A 20,169-nucleotide genomic window follows, 5' to 3' on the forward strand; every position below is an offset into this window, starting at 1 on the left:
GTTGTGATTGGTTAGGACCGTGTGTTATTGAAATAATAATTGTGACTAAGGGTGCTTGTTTATGAACTATATACTTATCCATAATCCTAGTACACTTGTGCTTTCCTATTATAATTCTGAAAGTGACCATTTTATGATTTTTACGGTTTCGATTTGATACGCTTCCTGGTTTATATCGGATACCGGATACTCAATTAAATTGCATTGTTAACTCAAGCAGATATGTTTAGGTTTTATTTTTATTTCCTGCTAGTCCTTGAGGATAGGTAACCATAAACCACGTGGTCATAATACTGTTAAATCCGATTAAACATCATAATCTATCGTTCATTGATGACAATATAGCCGCCTTCGCTGTGAGAAGTGTTTTTGTACCCACAAATCGAGTCACTAAAACAGCCACATCATCTCGGTCGGTTAACTTTAAGTAATTCATGCTTCTCCACTTACTCATAATTGCCATTCATGAAAAAGGATAGATTCTAAAAATTATGTCACCCGTCGTCAAAGTTAATACATTTTCGCCATTCATGCGCATATCTACTCTGAATTCAATGTGTAGTCTAATGAAAAGTGAAGTTTAATATAATATGCACAATTATTGAATTCATTCGATGTATTGTGTATGGAAAAAAATCCAAAATTAATCGTATTCTAATTCTCACATTACTCAACATTTCTAGGCGATCAAAGTTCATAAAGTAATAGAAAGTGTTGCACATATAAACACTTGAAATACATTCGATTTTAAAGTAAAAACACGTGCTACCTCTAATTTTTTAATTGCTTTTATTAAACTAAAATACTCTTACGAGTCTTACGTATCTGAAAAATCTAAAATCATGTTAGAACCCACATTTTTCTCAACTTGTTAAAATGTATATAAATAATAAAATCTAAACTAAACTAACTATAAAACTTCCATGATCCGTAATAGCATCAACCCAAAATATACCTACATTATTATTAATTTCCTGCCTAGTATAAAATAGTAGCTGGAGCTCTAAACTCTAAGCTGGCATAGTATTAAATACTAACGATTTTTTAAAATTATTATTACACACATCATATATGTCATTTGTGAAGCACTTGGACAAATTAAGTTTAATAATTCAATGTGATAAGTATGACATTGTTCAAATAATAACTATTACATACCTAGTGAATAATTGTCTACACATGTTTTACTTGTTGCTTTTATATTTACTAAAGCCATTATATTAAACTTTATACAGTTGGTCAACTGCATCTAACATCTATTTTATTGACCCATTAACACTTAGAAAATATATATATCGTCAATATTCAATTCATACTAAACCGTGTTTATTGTGGAATTACCTAATGCAGACTTTTACTTTATTTTAATTATAAGTCGTCAATAAACTGGTATTCTGGTGTGTATTTTTAAAGTAGGTATTTCAAACTGTATAATAATAAATTATGAATATTAAATAACAAACTAAACACACTAACTAAAACTAATATTGAAAATAGTGATTAATATCTAATTAGTGTTTAGTTAATTAACTTTATTTTTTATGGCAAAAAAAAAATTATTGACTGTGGATTTTAATAGTGTTATTTAATACAATTATTCATACATCTATCCAAATCTCATCAAAACTAAAATACTATATACTCTGTACGTATACAAAAATATTGGGTCAGGCTTATTAAAATAAATGCATTATGTGAATGAACGTGTTTTCAATTTAAAATCGTCTTAATATATTAATTAGGATAATTTTTAGAACTCTCGTTAATACATACAATAATATAAATAAAAGTATAAAAGTGATTTAGATTTAGTAATAATGTTATAGTTCTTTCGGCTTCTAGACTTTAACACTAATAATATACAATAAATATATAATAAATACAGTATACTACATTAAACTAATTTTATTATTATTTTTAGGTTAATATATATATTACTCGTGAGTATGATGATGCCTAAAGACGTTGCTATTACCAGTAAGAAATCTTTATATACTTTAAATTCATAATCATAATTATCATCATAATAGTTAATAACTTATATCAATATCATCTCTTTTGCCATAAACTTAGTTGGTAGTTAAATGTACCATCTATAATTTCACTACCTAAGTCATGATAATTATAGTTTTATTTTTTTTAAATTTAATTGATTTAAGTATAATAGCTTAAGATAAATAACATAATTATATATAATATTAAAAATATATTTTCGTCAATTTTTAATTTTGTATATAATACATACCTAAGAAGTTTACTTAACGAATGAAAACAACATTCCGTATTATAATACAATGATTAATTAATAAATCACTTTTAATTACTTGGTGAAGTGAGCTGTAACTAATTAATAATTTATTTCAATAAAAAAAAACGACTTAAGAATACCTTTGAAAAACCTTTGAAATAAGGAAAACATATTTTAATATCATAAGTTAATTACTGTAGTACATTTTTAAAGCCCTATTTCCATTAGTCAAAAAATAAAATCGGCGAATTATCAATTTTGAGGTCCAAATATTCTAATGACCTAGAAACGACTATAAACTATAATACAACCGTGACAAAAAAAAAAAAAAAAAACGTGTCTTATTATCACCGCAAACAATGCTTGCAATGTGATAGCAACTATACTAAATGAGCGAGGTGCAATTGTATCATGCAGTACCTATATACTGGATTAGTTTAAGTTTATTCACACCTACATAAAGCCGTGTTTTAAAAATTTTACTCGAAGGATTTTTCATTTAAAGTCAGAGAAAGCTGATAAAATGATTATATTAATTTACTGTGAGTACCAATATTATATACTAAACATAACTAAATTGTAAACAATATTTTTTAACTTTGTTTTCATTAAAAATTAATTTTTTTCAAACATTTTTAGTTAGTAATAATCAATTATCATTAATATTGCGAAACAAGTTTTTTTTTTAAACACCGTTTCAATATTATAAGTAAATCAATAATAAGTCATATTTTGATTTTTGATTTCTGAATTCATTCTTAGGTTATTATTATTAATTCTTATTAAAATAACTAAAAATAAAAGTTAAAGATAAGCTTTATAAATAGTTTATTAAATAATAAATTGTGATAATGATGTTTTCATATTTGTTTAGACCATTTAAATCCGTTTAAATGTATGAAAATCCAAGGATTAAAAAATACCGATTATCACACTGAAAAATATACACAGTGTTATGACTTATGACATTGAATCTTTTCGTTTTTCAAAATGGTTTTCAAATAATAAATTATGTAAATGACTTCATTAAACCAACGGACTTATATTATTTAAGCCTCAAATAATCTTAACCGTGGATAAAGCTATAAAACGATCATATTACTGTGTATGACAGCGGATACAAAAACTTTTAGGAAATCACTGAATAAACTATGCATTTTTTAAATCCTTAACTACTTATTTTGTAAAGCGATTAGACAAATAACCAAATATTTTATTTAAAATAGACAAACGTATAATATAATGCAGCATACAATGTTCTCAATTATTTATTTTCAGGATTTGTAAAAACTTACACAACAGTTATCGTTACACTATATTTACAATTACAATATTACATAATTTTAAATGTGATACTTTCTCTTAACGATTTTCTACGTATGATAAGTTTACGTTTATACGTTTTTTTTTTTGTAATATTTCCAATCACACCATACCGATATTACTTTATTTTAAATAAACAAAAGAATACAAACTAAAAACTAAAAACTGAACAACACTATTTGTATATACATTTATTTAAACATCAATTCAAGAAAATATTATATCAATATTGAAAGCTGCGAATAATTTATTTGTTAAAATAGCGTTTGTTTATCATGATCAAGCTTATATTGAGTGATATTCGCATACATTTAAATTTTAAATGTTGTACTATTATTAGAATATTAATTATAAGTACATAATTAATATTGTATACTTAAAACCAATAACTATACCATATAATATAATTACTATATAATGATCCATACCATATTATTATATATTGTTAATTAATTGTATTTATGAATAAGATTTCGTATCTTAACAAAAGTTTGACATTGAACAACATCAAATTGCTGTATTATTTGTAGCTATACCTTATCCTTTTATTATAATTAGTTATTACTGTTTACCTAGGAGTTCTAGTTATTATAAATACTGTTTTAGTTCCTAATTCATATATATATATATATATGTAGAGTAGTGAGTACAGAGTACAGATACATGAATTAATAAATAGCTTATGTATATTAATTATAATTTAACTTACAATAGGTACCAATATTAACTTAACCGTATTTTTTTTTTTTTTTTTCAAAAAAATAGTAATTCAAAATAGTAAGTTTTTGGGTCTGAAATTTAATCCATCTATTGTACTTTAAAGTTAAAACATTAATTTCAAACATAATATCATTAGACTTTCAGTATACGATTTTATTTCATTTTACCTAATATCTCATTAATAAAATAAAATAAAAACATACGAATTTAAAATTGAAATTCAATTTAACAGTAGGTATAAACATATTTAAATGTAATTCATAAGTTTATTCAAGTATTACCTTGATTTAAAATTATTTATATATTTGTACATAAATATAAAAGAGAATGTGAGACGTGTTATCAATAATAATGAATACATTAAAATTATTTTAGTAAACATATAGTTTTTTAGTCAAATCAACGAAATATAACTGGAATTATAATATCGATTGAGTGTGATATTCTATTTTTAAAACTTTTAAATACTTAAATAATAATAATATCAAATACATAGTTTCAAGACATTTTGTAAAAATGTTTTAGATATCCCACTTTAATATAAACATTATAAATAATTCTAATCTTAATAACAAAAAAAAAATCAGTCAATTCAAATTAAAAATATACATCTATAGATTAGAATAGAAATTAAAGACCTACTTGTAGATTTTTTAATATAAAATATATTATATTTCATTTATTGACACTCTCTGAATCCACGGAATACAATGTATTACTGAGTATAATAAATAATAGTTAATAATATTCCATAGTGAACCCTTAAATATGATAAATCTTACTATATTTCAACAAATATAACCAAATGTTTAATAAAGATTAATCGATAGAATATTTGAAATTAAAATAAACTATATATATAAAATATATTATTTAAAATACAATTTTGAACAAGGTCATTAAACCTAAATCTTTGAAATAGTTGTATTCTACATGAGCAAGGTGCAACTTTACTAGTAAATTGTATTCTGCATAATTTATACACACGCGTCTTTTAGATCAGTTAAATGTTCATTTTATTAAAAACACAAAACATATCTCCAAACAAAAAATGATGAAAGGTACTAAAATTAGAATAAATTAAAACTGTACAGTTGACTAAAATAAAATGTATGCCCATGTGTTATGTACATTATCAGCTCATAATAATTGTTTACAAATTATTAGACTGCAAAACAAACAATTAATATTAAAATGTAGGTAGATGACAACTGTGTCTATAAAAAATATTAATAACAATCATTTTGATATTGATGTGAATATTTTGTCAGAGAACTTGTCTTTCGCACATGAATATACATTATACATATTGTTATTAAGTATTACGAAATCATCAACCAATACAAAAAAAAAATTAATAGGCATTATTTTCACAGTTTATTAAAGACATACAATTTCAAAGATTTGTTTTTGTTTATTAAGTTGTATGAGACTTAATCCAACTTAAGGTTGTATGTTTTGTTTGTTCAGTTGTCCCGTACAATACATTAAGAATTCACAAAAAATTATAGTGAAAAGGAATAAATAATTATTATGCGCTTGCAATTTACATGAGTGCATTCATTTCGTATTATTTAGATACGATTAACATTATTTCAACGCTTCTAATTAACTATGTTAAAACAAAACAATTATGTAGTCTTAATTAGCATAGGTGCACGAATAAGAGAAGCCATTTTAAATATGTATAATTAGTAATTACATTCATTATGAATAATTACTCTGAAATAAATGTTAAATATTATCGTTTTGATAAGTTACAAAAGTAATTATTTCTTATTTCTTATTTTCTATGCTGGAATATACATGGCATACATTTTTTAAACAAAATAATTTCAATTTTATCACAAAAAAAACACCTTAAAATCATATTATGTGATGTTATTAAAGGCACTCCTTAAACTCTGATATTGCTGATAAACTTGACCCCAAAAAATTCGGTTTTTTACAAATACAAAAATAAAATTATTTTGAACACAATTATAAAAATATTCAATGCGCATACAAATAAGAAAGTCATTTTCTTTTCACACCAGTGTAGTTCAAAATGAAAGATATATTCAATTCCTATAAGTACAACCTTTTAGAAATTAACAAGAGTGTGAACTTTGTGATTACTGTAATTGGGACCCTGGCCGGATCTTGTTTTTTTTTTTTTCGTTGTTAATATTATTATTTGATTATCTATTCGCTTCTTCACTAGTGTATTGGAAACCCGTAAAAAAGCGATAGCGTGAGGGCGATAAGGACGTGTGACAATCTTAACAATATTAAATGCAAATACTATTAGACGGGCCCCTATTACTGGTCAGACAAATTAACGTAATTTATGGGTTTACTATCAGCCATTCCGTATGGGATGGGATATTATAGTGCCTATGGGGGAACTGGAAAAAATGAATTTTGCTCAATGACTCGGAATCGCGTACGAATGGCGCCTGCACTTCAACCGTCAGTGACCCAGTGAAGTACAGACAAATCCATTTGTTTTCCTGTTTACATTTTAACTGCATTACATGTATAGTAATATTGTACACATACTCAGCATGACGTACTATAATAGAATAAAAGGTCTAGAATAATTTTAATATTTACTCACAATGTTCATCAGTATCTTTAATTAAATTATTCTAAATGTACAATGGTCTAGGTACAGTAACTTTAATTAACACAGTCTCAGAATCATACCAAAAATAAATTTATATTTTTAGCAGTTCTTGTAATTATTATGAACCTAGTCAAACATAGTCTATATTAAAACAAATATGAATATTCAAAAAACATATGGCAGTATGTACCTATCATTGAAAAAATTACAAACATTTCTAACATCATTAATTTCCTACGTTTTTCAATTATTTTTAAAGTTAAATTTGCAATTTATCTTATTTCTATTTCTGGGGCGGTTTAATATTAAAAATAATTGTTATTCATTTTATATTCTAAGAAAAATATAATAGAGCTAATATTATAATAAGATATCAAACTTCAAAAAATAAAATAATATATCAGGTTTTAAAGAAAAAAGGCTGCAATCATCATTCTTCAATTATGTGTTCAACTATTACAAGAATCCCAAAATAATATCAATAACACATATATAATTATTGTATAAATCGTATAGAATTAGTGATTTACACTGAATAAATACTATATTATACTACAATTATAAAGTAGCAACTATATTTTCAAGCACATCAAATAGGTCATAAGAGATGATTTACTAATTAAATCATAGGCGAAATACAACTAAATTCTAATTTATTATTGAATTATTCCAAAAGACTTAAGTCGTTAAAGTAAATCTTTTATTTTCACATGGCCAAAGATTGAAGTCTTCTTTGTATTTGTTTTAATCTTTTTAAGAAGTCTTTAACGATCTATTCTCTTATAACACATAAATTAGACAAAACGCAAAACCACAAAACAGTATATCATCCTGCAATAAACCAGTAATCACCACAGAATCTTTTGACACTTTAAAGCCTAGATTTAACCCATTCCGTAGGTGGTTTAGGATATAGGGTAATCCCTTTGATTAATTAAATTAATATTTGTGAGAAACCACTTATTTAATACCATGAATCCAAAAGAACCCAAAAATTACCTTTTCATGATTGTCTATATTCTTATTTTAAAACAATTTGCTGATATCAGTAGTCAATTTTTGATACAAACAAATTAGAATTTAACAATTTTTCCTAGCTTGAAAATATTTTATTTCATATTTTATAGCCGGAAATGGTTTATACACTGCAATGCGTCTCGTAACTATATGAAACTATATGATACTAATAAAATCATGAACAGTACAAATTACCATTATGATATACTGGTTTTTATTTGCATTGCTATTTGTAAAATAAATTAGAATACGTGTTAACCGTTCAGAAATACGTGCACGTACAACTTATAACTAACTAGTGATTTATAGTATAAAACTTATTTGCTTATTATTTGTCTTCTTTAAGCCAAAAAGTCTACAAAAAATTACGATTAATCCGATTTGAATCTTAAACCAATCAATAATGTATTCTATACAGGTATTGAAAAGATTCATTCGATTATTCGCTTAGAAACACAATCCACATCAACCAAAATCGTGGAATTTCAGAGAAAAATGAGATAAAACAAAAGCTTAACTTTTAATTTCAAAAAATTTCAAATAAAAAGTATTTGGAAATTGTTTTATCAAGGATATAACGATATAAGAATGTTAAACTTTTTTGAAGTTGAAATAGAATCACTTTTACTCTTTTCGTTTAACCTTAAACGTAATTTTAGTCGGTACTTCAAGTCTTTGAGCATAGTTATTGAAAATAACAAAATATTCATCTCAAAAATATATATTTACCGTTGTAAATGTTACGGTAATATGTGCAACATATTATATTATTATTACATATATTATACGTTACATTAATTACGAACATTTCAAATTTTCTACAAGTGATTTTAAGAAAATCATAAGAATCTAAAAAATCCATATTGGTATGATTAAACAATAATGAAGGCATGATTATTTCCTGTAATTGGTATGTATGGAGTTGTATTTCCTGCAATTGTATGAGTTAATTTGCAACAAAGCTCTTGGGTTATTTAAACGCCCTGATCGTCTTTCGAATTAATTGTTATTTAATTAATCATTTACATACCTAAATATAATATATTGTAATATTGTATTGATTCTAATTACTGAAATCATCACCAAATATCGTTGTGGTGTATAAATTGTACGCCGTACGCGTTAATAAATAATAATACTTTTATATGTTAGGAGTTTGAACATAAATGAAATTATATTATATTTGGTAATATTAACAATAACTTATCATGTGCATAAAATGAGAACATCTAATTAATTAGGTAATACAATAATATACATAGAATTGTAACTTCATAATTACTTATTATAAATTATCATTATAGTAAAGTATATAAATGTGAACAATTTCTATAATTACCTATAATTGATACTATAGTACTATACTACAATACAATACTGTTATAATTGTCATGACTCGTGATTGATGATAATTGCTAAACATATTTTTTTTAGTTAATCGCGTCTTGCTATGATAAAAACCACTCAATAATGTTAGATTTCAAATGAATTTATTATAATTTTAACTGATCAATTTAGTAAATGTCACGGTACAAGTATGTTTAAAAAATATTTTATTTGTAAATATTTATTTAAATTTTAAACTTCCTGGGCATAGAGTACAGATGCAAATCAAATTAAAAATCGATGTACAAGTACAACAATATTACTGCATCCTACAATTTATAATGCTGAAATCGTTTATGACTTGTGAACAAAACAGCGCAAAATCAATCGTTTGCATAGATTTATAATTATTACAACAATATAATAATAATTAACAATTGAGACGAGTGGTTTATTAAATAATCCTACGACTACTTAATTTAAGTGGTTTTTATCACAGAGCATTACTTAATGGAGAAAAGATAGTACCTACCTAGTTGTATATACCTCTCTATGTACGCTGTGGGGACGCACTAAAGTTTGGACTGCAGGCGTCCCGAAGGACGTTCGGTCGGGTGTTCTCGTCGTGATAGCTATGTATGTAATAATGTAATATAAAATAGTACACATGCATAGGTTACCTACCGACTACCACGGTTGTGTCGCAGTAACGTGTACACGGGAATAAGCTCGTGTAAATATTATGCATTTTTTTGAGGTGTTTATAATAGAGGAACTCATAAAACAAACACACACACACACACACACACACACACACACACTTATTATACACGATGTTATTATAAATTAAGTAGTGATGTGTAACCACTGCGTTTGTTTCGAGTTACGTAATAATATTTGCGTCCACTGCAATAGGTCGTTGTTATATACGTATACTCGGGTCTGTAGGCAGCACCCCAGCAACACATCGTTTATAATAATATATTTAGAGCACAGCTTTTTAACGAGCGCCAGTGGAATAAAACCGGTAGAAAAACTTCAAAATCAAAATTTGTTCGAAAAATAGTGACAAGACAGCGAGTACTATACACTATAGTTACGCACTGTAGTTCATAACACTATTGATGAAAATATGTTCTAGTATTTAACGGTCTTAAACAATAATTTTCATCATGTTCACTAAGTTTTGTAACAATTTGGTTGGGTCGCCACTCACCAATTCCATATTCTTACGAGGTTGTACTGGTTTGATATCGTCTGTATACTTTTACCAAGTGGACTGCAAAATAAGCTGCTTAAAATGGATACCTTGAATCATACACCATTGAGATTTTTTAATATTTTGTATTGTATTTGTTATTCTTATTACAACGTTTTCGCATATTAAAACAACACTGTAAGCTATTTGGTATATGATCTTAAGCACAATACTTTTTACACCAAAAGGTGTGTAGTACATATTATAATTTCAGTAATTTGACCATTAAAATATAATTATACCAAATGCATCTACGCAAACGCAATTATTTAATTAATTCAAAGTAGCTATAGTGCAATAATGTTATACCCTCGCACAAAACACTTTTTAAAAAGTTTTTCTTCAAATAAAACCGCATCGTAGCTTCAAATAAACTTAAATTCTTAAGTATCACACTCTAAAAATATTTAACTTTTAAAACGTTTAACACTAAAAACTATAATAATTAAATGTATACGTAGGTACCTATGTTCGTAAACTAAAACAGTAGTTATACTAAACTCTTACGTTTAAGTCTCAAATGATGTAATTGAGTAATATAGTTAATTGTAGGTAGGTACATCATAGTTCTTACATAAATTATATATGTCTTGACTCTTGAGTAAATGTCCATAAAAACTTATAAGAAATAAATAATAATACAGACATATAATACACGGGACTCGGGAGTATGTTTATAATTTTAGTTTTAAAATTAAAAATAAAACATAGAATCAAGAAGTAAAATTTAATTTTGAATTGAAAGTTGTTCAGTATATTATATTAGCAACTATGTATAACTAACTGTATGCATTCAAATAACTATTCGTTGGGACGAATTAAATCATTGGACTATTTCAAATAAACTAATATTCTTTTTCAAAATTATTATCTTATCTTGTCTGAGTTGTATGTTTTCATACATTTGTTAAGCAAATAAGAGTAAAATATAATATTATGGGAGCACAACAAAGACAAATTAATATGACATATTATAATAAAAATCTTCATTATTATAATTATTTTTTTTTTTAACAGTTTAATAATTTAAAAATACTTAGTTAATGAAAAAAATTAATTATTTAAAATATTTAATCATTTATAATGTATAAAAAAAGGATTTGTTTTATAATCTTCCAATATTTTTTTTCGTCCCACTATAATTAGTAGTCACGCTCTCGTGTTCCGAGTTTAAATTAGATAAAGTGAGATTATTAATAACTATGTTACCTTATACTATAATCCTCAGTAATAATTCAAAGTAGATATAGAATGATGGCTTAATCACTGCGATCTTTGTCAAACAACTAAATGTTTTGAACTATAAATATTATATTATACATTAAGTATTATGCAACAAATTAATAAATACATCATAATACCATAATAATTTATTACCATTTAAATTATCATAAGAATATAAGGATGTGATGTCTCATTGATGACGATGGTAGCTAAAATACATTAAACTATTAAAGAATTAATTTCGAAATAAATTGCACCACATAATTTATATCAGAAGATAGTGGTGAAAAGAAAATTGTCTCCATCATATCACCACTATAACGTTTATAATATTTTAAGTTCTAACCCCAAATTAAAAAATCAGTATATTATCTAGAAGTTATAAATATGTATTATCTATATTATTATAAGTTATGTTTACTTCTAACTATTTAAGGATATTTAATATGTATGTTTCAGTATGGATTCTGAGTTTCCTAGTATCAGGCAAAGGTGATTTAAGAGATTTGCCAGGCTTCAAAATGTTTGAAAGTTGTATAGAACCACCATCAAAGTGTCCAAACCCAAATATAACTTTCCACTTATATACAAGGTAAAATAAATTTTTGTAACTTACATAAGATTATATTATTGTGTTCTTACAAGTGAGACACAAATTAAATTAAAATTATATTTATCTTGTAAAATTAAATGCAATATTTAAATTATTTACCTGCAGGTGAAAATTACAATATTATCTATACTTAAGTGTTTAAAATATGTATGAACATTGGTTTACTATACAAACAGTAAATGTTTAACATAATATGTTTTCAGCAAAAAAAAAATGTACTTTTGCTTAGACAATTAGCTTGACATAAAGTTTAAATTCCTGGCGTAGAAAAAGGTTATAAATGAATTTAAAATATTTTATTATATTTGAATGTTATTTAATTTATATTATTGAAATTTTAATTGCATAAATTACAATGTTTTCAATAGTTAATGTTTTTTTGTTTTTTGTTAAAAGCTAATATTAAATATAAAGACATTTGTATAGGTTTTAAAAAGGGCCTCTAATTGCTTACATATAAATGAACATAAATAGTATAGGTGATTTCTTTCAATATACTTATCAATCAAATTTAGAAAATAAAAAAAAACAACAACGATATAATACAATTATTTCACTTATACTTAATTTAATGTTTAAATCTAACCAATATAATATTATGTTTTGTTAACCCATGAGAACATTTATAAAATAAGATTTTAATCTTCGAATTTTATAATTTATTTTAAACAACTACAGGAAATACTCTACAATAAAAGTAGTCTGTAAAAAAAATCTACCTCCTACTTTCCAATTTCTATCCTTTTTGCTTTTTTACGGAAATAATTCATTTTGATTTACGACATCAAGTACACGGAACTCATACCATGGAATTTTCGTTATCATAGCGGTTTGGTGAAGCTATTAATTTTCACTATAATAATAAATAAAAAACAATTTTCTACTGAAAATCTGTGTTTTCTATTTACTTTATAGTGTAGAGAGGTTATAACACAAAAGTAGAAACATAAAAAACAGATTTATAAAATAATAACTGCCGCTGAAGTATAAAATTATAGGTCGTTTATAATTATATTTTACAGCATATTATCGATATTGAAAACATTAAAAGTTTAGTAAATATGTAATAAAGTACAACACAAAACAAATATTATTTCAGTGAGCATTTGACACTTGATAGTTTATGTACATTATATATCTAAAATTAGTGACATTTAAACTTGTTTTGAACAATAAAAATATATATCATGAGTGTATGACATCAATAATATATTATATTTAATCGAACGTATCCTAAATTCCTAACTGATTGACTGATCAACGTAGAGCCTAAACCATTTAGCTAGAGACTTGAAATTTTAAAGGTATCTTTGTACCACCATAAAAAGGTATACTAAGAAAGGATTTTCCAAACTTGACACTTACTTGACTTAAAAAATATGCTCACACAAGAATTTTGAGATTCACGTTGAAAATCGAAATTTTTTTCGTTTATAGATGGTTGCTATTGGTTTTAGATTATAATAGTAATTAGTAATAGTAAAATTAGTAGACATTTTTTTTCGATTATAAATGGTTTCAATTGAATACTCGGGTAGATAAGGTAAAAGGTATCATATCATCTGCACGTTTACATGACCTCGATTAAAATTGCTCAAAAACTACTAAATTGATTTTGAGAAAAATCTCGGAGATTATTGTAGAGACATCAGAAAAGTTTAGGGGGTAGTTTGAACCATGTGAAAAATACACCAAGCCCTAAGTTCAACCCGTAATTTGAGGGTGGCCCATATGGTCTAAAGTCTAAACTAAAGTCACCAAGATACATGATACACCTATTTAGAGCTGTATTATATATTTTTCATTTTTTCCAGGGTGCAGTAGGGTTATGCTATATACAGCTTATACAGCTAGTAATAATATATAATGTTATAATCACGTAAATACCATTATACTATTACTGTTTGTAAGACATCGCATAACTAATGTTTCTTTTCTACATTTCTAGCGAATAATATAATTTGCTATCATTGATATTGTATTATGAAACAAGACTAAGGTCTACCAACTGTTATATGTAATATGTATTAATGAGCTTATGTATTACATAGGTATGCATAAAGCATAAATATTATATATTTCCTATATAATCCTATTTATATATATATATATATAATTTAGGGTGGCACTTCGTCATATAGATATAATTTTTTTTTTAGTCTTACCCCCTAAATTGGTTGAAATATATGTACAAATTAAGTATACAAAATTTCATGTCGATCGGTTAAGTTTAACCCTTGCCCCCAGCCCCTAAAGTTCAAAAACAAATTTTTGTTCAAATAACCATGGTTCTTTAAAATCTTTCATAGTTTCTAGTTGTAATTGTTTTATATAAAAATATATGTACAATATTATTTATAGTAAATTAAATTTTCTTTAACTCTTATTTGTTTATTATAAACAGTTGTTTGACTAACGTAATATTTTTTATTATAATCGGTATGAAACATACAAATTTATATCAAATTTTGATAACAATCAAACAAGATTACAAAATATCTAACATGATATTATTCATAACTATATATTATATATATATATATTGTTACTTATTATAGCTAGTGACGAATAAAAATATCTACACCTAATACAGTAATACCTATCTATTTGCTTGGATTAAACAAAAATAATTTTATAAATAATATACAAACAGTGTAAGTAGATACATTATTTATTCAAATATAATTTTTTTTTAGTAATAGACCACACAATTCTGATTCACATCCGTCTATAATCGATAAAAAAAACACTTTCTATTGTGTACATGTGTTAGTTATATTTATGTAACACAATATTAACAATTTATTAATTTATACAGCACCATCGCATAATAATGTAGTACAGCTGATACAATACGCAATGAAACACAAACGAATAACGATATACATTATGTATGTTGGGCTTAACAGATGTCTCGTTAAGAAAGAAAAATATCCCGAAAATTGGTTTTCCTGTTCACTACTTCTATCTTTATTGACGTAGGTATCCTTACTACCTACACAACTTTTCTCCCGTAAAAGCACTGAATTGTCGAATACGCAGAACACCGTGTAGACGAGTAAAATAGTAAATCAGTTTATGAATTGCTAGCAACTCGAACACACACTAACTCACTTTACCATACCTTTATACTCACAGGCGCTGATCCACGAAAAAGGAAGGGGGAGGGGGTATATGGAGACAATTTTTCAAATTATAGGTACATAAAATTTAATTTCCATTATCTCAAAATAAATGATTGAATAATATGTTTGAAGTAAACTAAAATTCGTATTTTGCAATTATATTTTATACTTCAATATTTGTATATATAATAGGTAAATCATAATTAATAAGCAGTACAATAACTAAGAAATTAGCAAAGCTAAAAGTTAGAAAAAAAGCAAGTTGAAAGAAGTGGATTTCTTCATTACCTACTTATAAGCAATTTGTTTTATTATGTCATCTATACGACCAAATTTATTTATAAATTATGATTAAATATATTATGAAATTAATGATTTAACTTCAGACCATACCTATCAAGGAAATTTCTTGGATTTTGTAACTTGTGCGCCGAGCCATATTAAAAAATAGGGTCCCCAAAGGACACTCTACACCCCCTCCCCGTCTCAAACGTAGCCTTTGGTCTCCAAATAACTCTCAACGGCAGTTTAGTTGTGTAAAAATTATTAACATATTAGGTACTGTTTTAATATAGTAAAATAATACATTCGTCTCCATAATAACCGAGAAAATTATATTGGTATAATACATTCCTGTGGATAAATAATTAATTATCTTGTCATATCAATCGGAGACCATATAACGAAAAGTTTAAATTATATTACTTACGTTTAAATATTTGTATTTTATTATTATTTTAAAACATCACCACAATTATAGGTTGTCATTCATTAAAACTAAGAAGAAAAAATAGTAGGTACCTATATTGTATATCATTATGTGAAATAAATGCTTCTAGACATTTTAAAGAAGTAGGTAATGCTCAAGCAGTCTCGGCAATGCCGTTGATACCACAAAAAAAAGATATCTCAAAGATAATATGAAATTTCGAAAATAAAATGTTTAACATGCTATTAGAGCATACCGTGATGTCTTGTGCATGATATGTGTATAATCTAACCGAGCTGGTAAATGGAAATAAGCGCACAAGTAATGTAAAAAATATATCATTTCAATGTTCGTAAACTAAAAACCAACAACTCAAACACAAGTGGTTGTTTGACAAATTATGTATTATAATACTATTATTACTCCTTTGCGTTGGGGTATACGCGTGTTGATGAAATTCGCAAAATCAAAATACAGACAAAAAACCATAATTTGAATCGAATTAATAATGTACTACACGTATGAACCAGCTCCCCCGGCCGTCTTTATCCATATCGCCCGAGGCAACATAGGGTCATTTCCATATAAATTTTACTACCCTCTTGCCCGTTCCCGACTAACCTAACCCGATTCATGCCTATGTGCTCACAGGTTAGAACGTTTTTGTTATTATACCTACCTACATGCCACACATATCGGTGTGTGTTGTTGTACGCTCTCTGAATAATGTGCCAAAGAAAGAGAACGCAATATATAGAGAGCCGAAAGAGGAATAAACACAAAGTGGCAAATAAATCCAGGGGCACGCCGCTTACCCCTTTTTTTTGTTTCTCCTCGATTCTGTTCTCCTCGCACGTCCATGATTTGTCAAAGATAAACGTGGCCACGGGTTTCCCGTCGTGTTAGGGAAATGAAACGCTCTCAATGATCCCTTTCTTCGTTTTATTCTCTCCCTTTTTCTCGCATTTTTTTTCTCTACTCGAAGTGGGTTTTTTACTCCATAAAACAACTTTCCTTTCAAAAGAAAGAAACTTACGTAGATTTTATTCCGGGTCAAGTGCAGGAAGCAGACACTGGAGCTTACAAACGATGACGGGTCTCCTTCAATAATAATTTCTATGTAGGTATATACGAGTCAACTTTTAGCCGAAATCTTAGCTTAATTTTTCCGAAACTGTGTAAAGAACATAATCATATAAATAAGAAACTATTTTATTTTGCATATTCTTATCTGGTAATATTAATTTTTACTTATTAAAACACCTAAGTAATAATAAATAAACAATTATACAATTTCTCGGGGTAAAAATAAGTAAAACATTTTAGCGTATTATTTATGTAGGTCAGCGTTTCTTAAACTGTGTTCCGTGGAACCCTAGGGTTCTGCGGGGGTCACTTCAGGGTTCCCCGAAACTTGTGGTTTTTATTCAAAATTTTAAATTTTGGCACATAATTATAACTTTTATTGCAAACATTCCTTACATAAAATGACGCATTGAAAGTATTGAAACAATGTAGTGGTTCTAATTGTCGAGCTGTAATAATTTATTGTTAAGAGCTCAATAAAAAACAGCTAAAAAAAGTTGGGGGTCCACGGTGAAAGTGCACATAAAAAAGGGTTCCACGGATAAAAAAGTTTAAGAAACGCTGATGTAGGTAATTTCATTTTACATTTTGAGTGAAGCTATGAATGTATTTTATTTTAGTCGTATGCGTATTTAATAAACTGTGTGTATACTTTTGACTCAATGTTGGCAAACCTAGTTAAAACAACAATAATATATACATAATATAATATATGAATATAATATTATGTAAATAAAACATTGTGATAAGGTATCAAATATTGAATAAATTACTTTCAAATGTATTCCAAACGAAACAAGAGAATTATAATATAAAAAATTTAAAATTTGATTAAAATACAATATTCGTTTAGCTTTAAAAGATGACGCCTCTACCATTAAGTAGTGACTCTAACTATATTTTAATTAAACAGGGATTCATTATGTTGATTTTAGATATTGTTGTACCTAATTGAGTAATTTATGATTATGTTAAATTAATATAAGTTAATTATACAATATCCAGGTTTATACTGATATGACTGATTTAGGGCTTTTCATTCAAATCTGTATCGTGTCACTATTATGTAGTTTATGACGTTTATTTTGATTTGACGTGTAGTTATATAATAAAAGTGAAAATGATTGTTTTATATGAATTTCAATCAGGCACTCTATTATTTATATAGATCTAATTTATTGTTGTTCAAATTCATACGCACGAAGATTAAATAAATATTACAGAATATACAACTCTACATTATAATATAAATAACTAGGTAGAATATAATGAAAACAATATAGGCACATTATATTATATAGGTACATACTTAAACAATAAATTCCTAACTAAAAACTTAAGCTTACCCGTGCTATTAAAATTTAATCTACTTAAGTCATTTGAGCCCGTTGAGTTTAAAATGCCATAAAAACTAACTCTTGGCTTAAATAAACTCTTGGTTACCTATATTATATTAATTACAAATTAACAACAATTAAAATATAAAACTATTTTAATATAATTTTAAAAGATTCTCTTGTTGATTTGTGTTTCAAAAGTTACTGGTAAAATACAATATTCAATCATTTCAATTTCAATTCAACAATATTACACAACTAGACACATACGACTATAATAGTTATAAGCTAAAAAAAAAACATTGCGAATACATAGATGCGATTAAAACTAATTGAATGACATGGCTGACCTAATGCAATTGCGGAAGGAAATAAGGAGAGCACCTGTGCTTTTCTATCCTTTCAAATACCACTGCGCAAAACAATAAAGCCTAAGGTAGAAACGGTGACATAAGATTAACAGCTATTAAGATCGATGCTGTTAAGGAATAGCATTACAATGTTTTGTGTTGAAAGGTATAGTGATTTTAGAGCAAGATCGAGCATAACTCATCCGGTAATCACTGTTTGAAAACAAAAATTCCTTGACGTGTGAAAATGCAGGATATCTATTTTTATTTTATTAAAAACTAAGCAGATAGAATTCTAAAGGATTATGAGGCTATTGAGCTTATGAAAACTTCTTGATCGTCAATTTATAAAATGTAATATTAAAAATGTTTTAACTGCTATGTATCAAAGTGATTCACCAAGTACATAATGCTTGCCCCCATTTTTCCTTGAATAACGAATATACTCAAATTCTGTTTTTCAGAACTTTGAAGTATACTTAAGGACTTTATTTTCAAATGGGTACTTAATTTTTTATGCAATTTAAGAATATGTGTGTGGCAAGAAAAACTTTGTATACTTAAACTATAACCACTCTTTTTGTTAAAATATATTGTGAAAAAGTAATTTTTTAGAAAATGTTTATGGGTTTAAATCAAAATTCAAGAGAGTAGATTGTGAGTTGATAAAATCTATATAACTTATTCAAAGGATATGAAAGTAATGGGGGTTTAAAAATGATAGTAATTGGTAACTATTAATTAGTATTAATTTATTACAGTTTGATAATTTGTAAAAATTGTAGACTATAAGTAATATAATAAATATTACATTTATTTTATATTTTATGCAAAACCTCTATTAAGAACTTTATAATCGTTAATACTTAATCAATAAAGTTTAATAACTTAGAAAATACTCGGTATAATTTCGGTTTAAATTTGTCAACATTTTCAAAAAAAAATATCAGATTGACAATGTACAGTAAAAAAACGGTAGTTCTTTATTTGAAAAAAAGGTTTATATTACATGCACAAGCTACTGCAGCGTAAAAGCCTAATTATTAAAAAATAATGTCTTTAAGTATACTTAAAACTTAAAAGTTCTAAAAAATGAGAGGGGGTGTCAGAACGTTTGGGCCATCAACACCAATAGTCACACGTATGAAAATAGGACATCGTCTTTTTTAGCCGTTCTTCAACCAATGTTCTTTTCTTCAAAAGGTGGATACAATTAATTACACTA

General features: G+C 26.2%; 1 protein-coding gene across 3 annotated transcripts in view; it reads left to right on the forward strand.

The window, feature by feature from the left end:
• The first annotated feature begins 1,265 nt into the window (after positions 1 to 1,265).
• Positions 1,266 to 20,169, forward strand: part of LOC111034650 (pancreatic lipase-related protein 2-like) — a 32,082-nt gene continuing 13,178 nt past the window's right edge. The window contains exons 1-3 of one of the 3 annotated variants that reach the window (XM_022315955.1): positions 1,266 to 1,412; positions 1,922 to 1,977; positions 12,184 to 12,316. In XM_022315955.1, the coding sequence (XP_022171647.1) occupies positions 1,947 to 1,977; positions 12,184 to 12,316 (164 nt within the window). In that variant the 5' untranslated portion in view covers positions 1,266 to 1,412; positions 1,922 to 1,946. Of the gene's footprint in view, positions 1,413 to 1,611; positions 1,646 to 1,921; positions 1,978 to 2,666; positions 2,791 to 12,183; positions 12,317 to 20,169 lie in introns of those variants that run through there. The other 2 variants (XM_022315954.1, XM_022315956.1) reach the window with 2 other exon arrangements.

This window comes from Myzus persicae, unplaced genomic scaffold (assembly GCF_001856785.1).
Source record: "Myzus persicae strain clone G006 unplaced genomic scaffold, MPER_G0061.0, whole genome shotgun sequence".
Lineage (NCBI taxonomy): Eukaryota > Metazoa > Arthropoda > Insecta > Hemiptera > Aphididae > Myzus > Myzus persicae.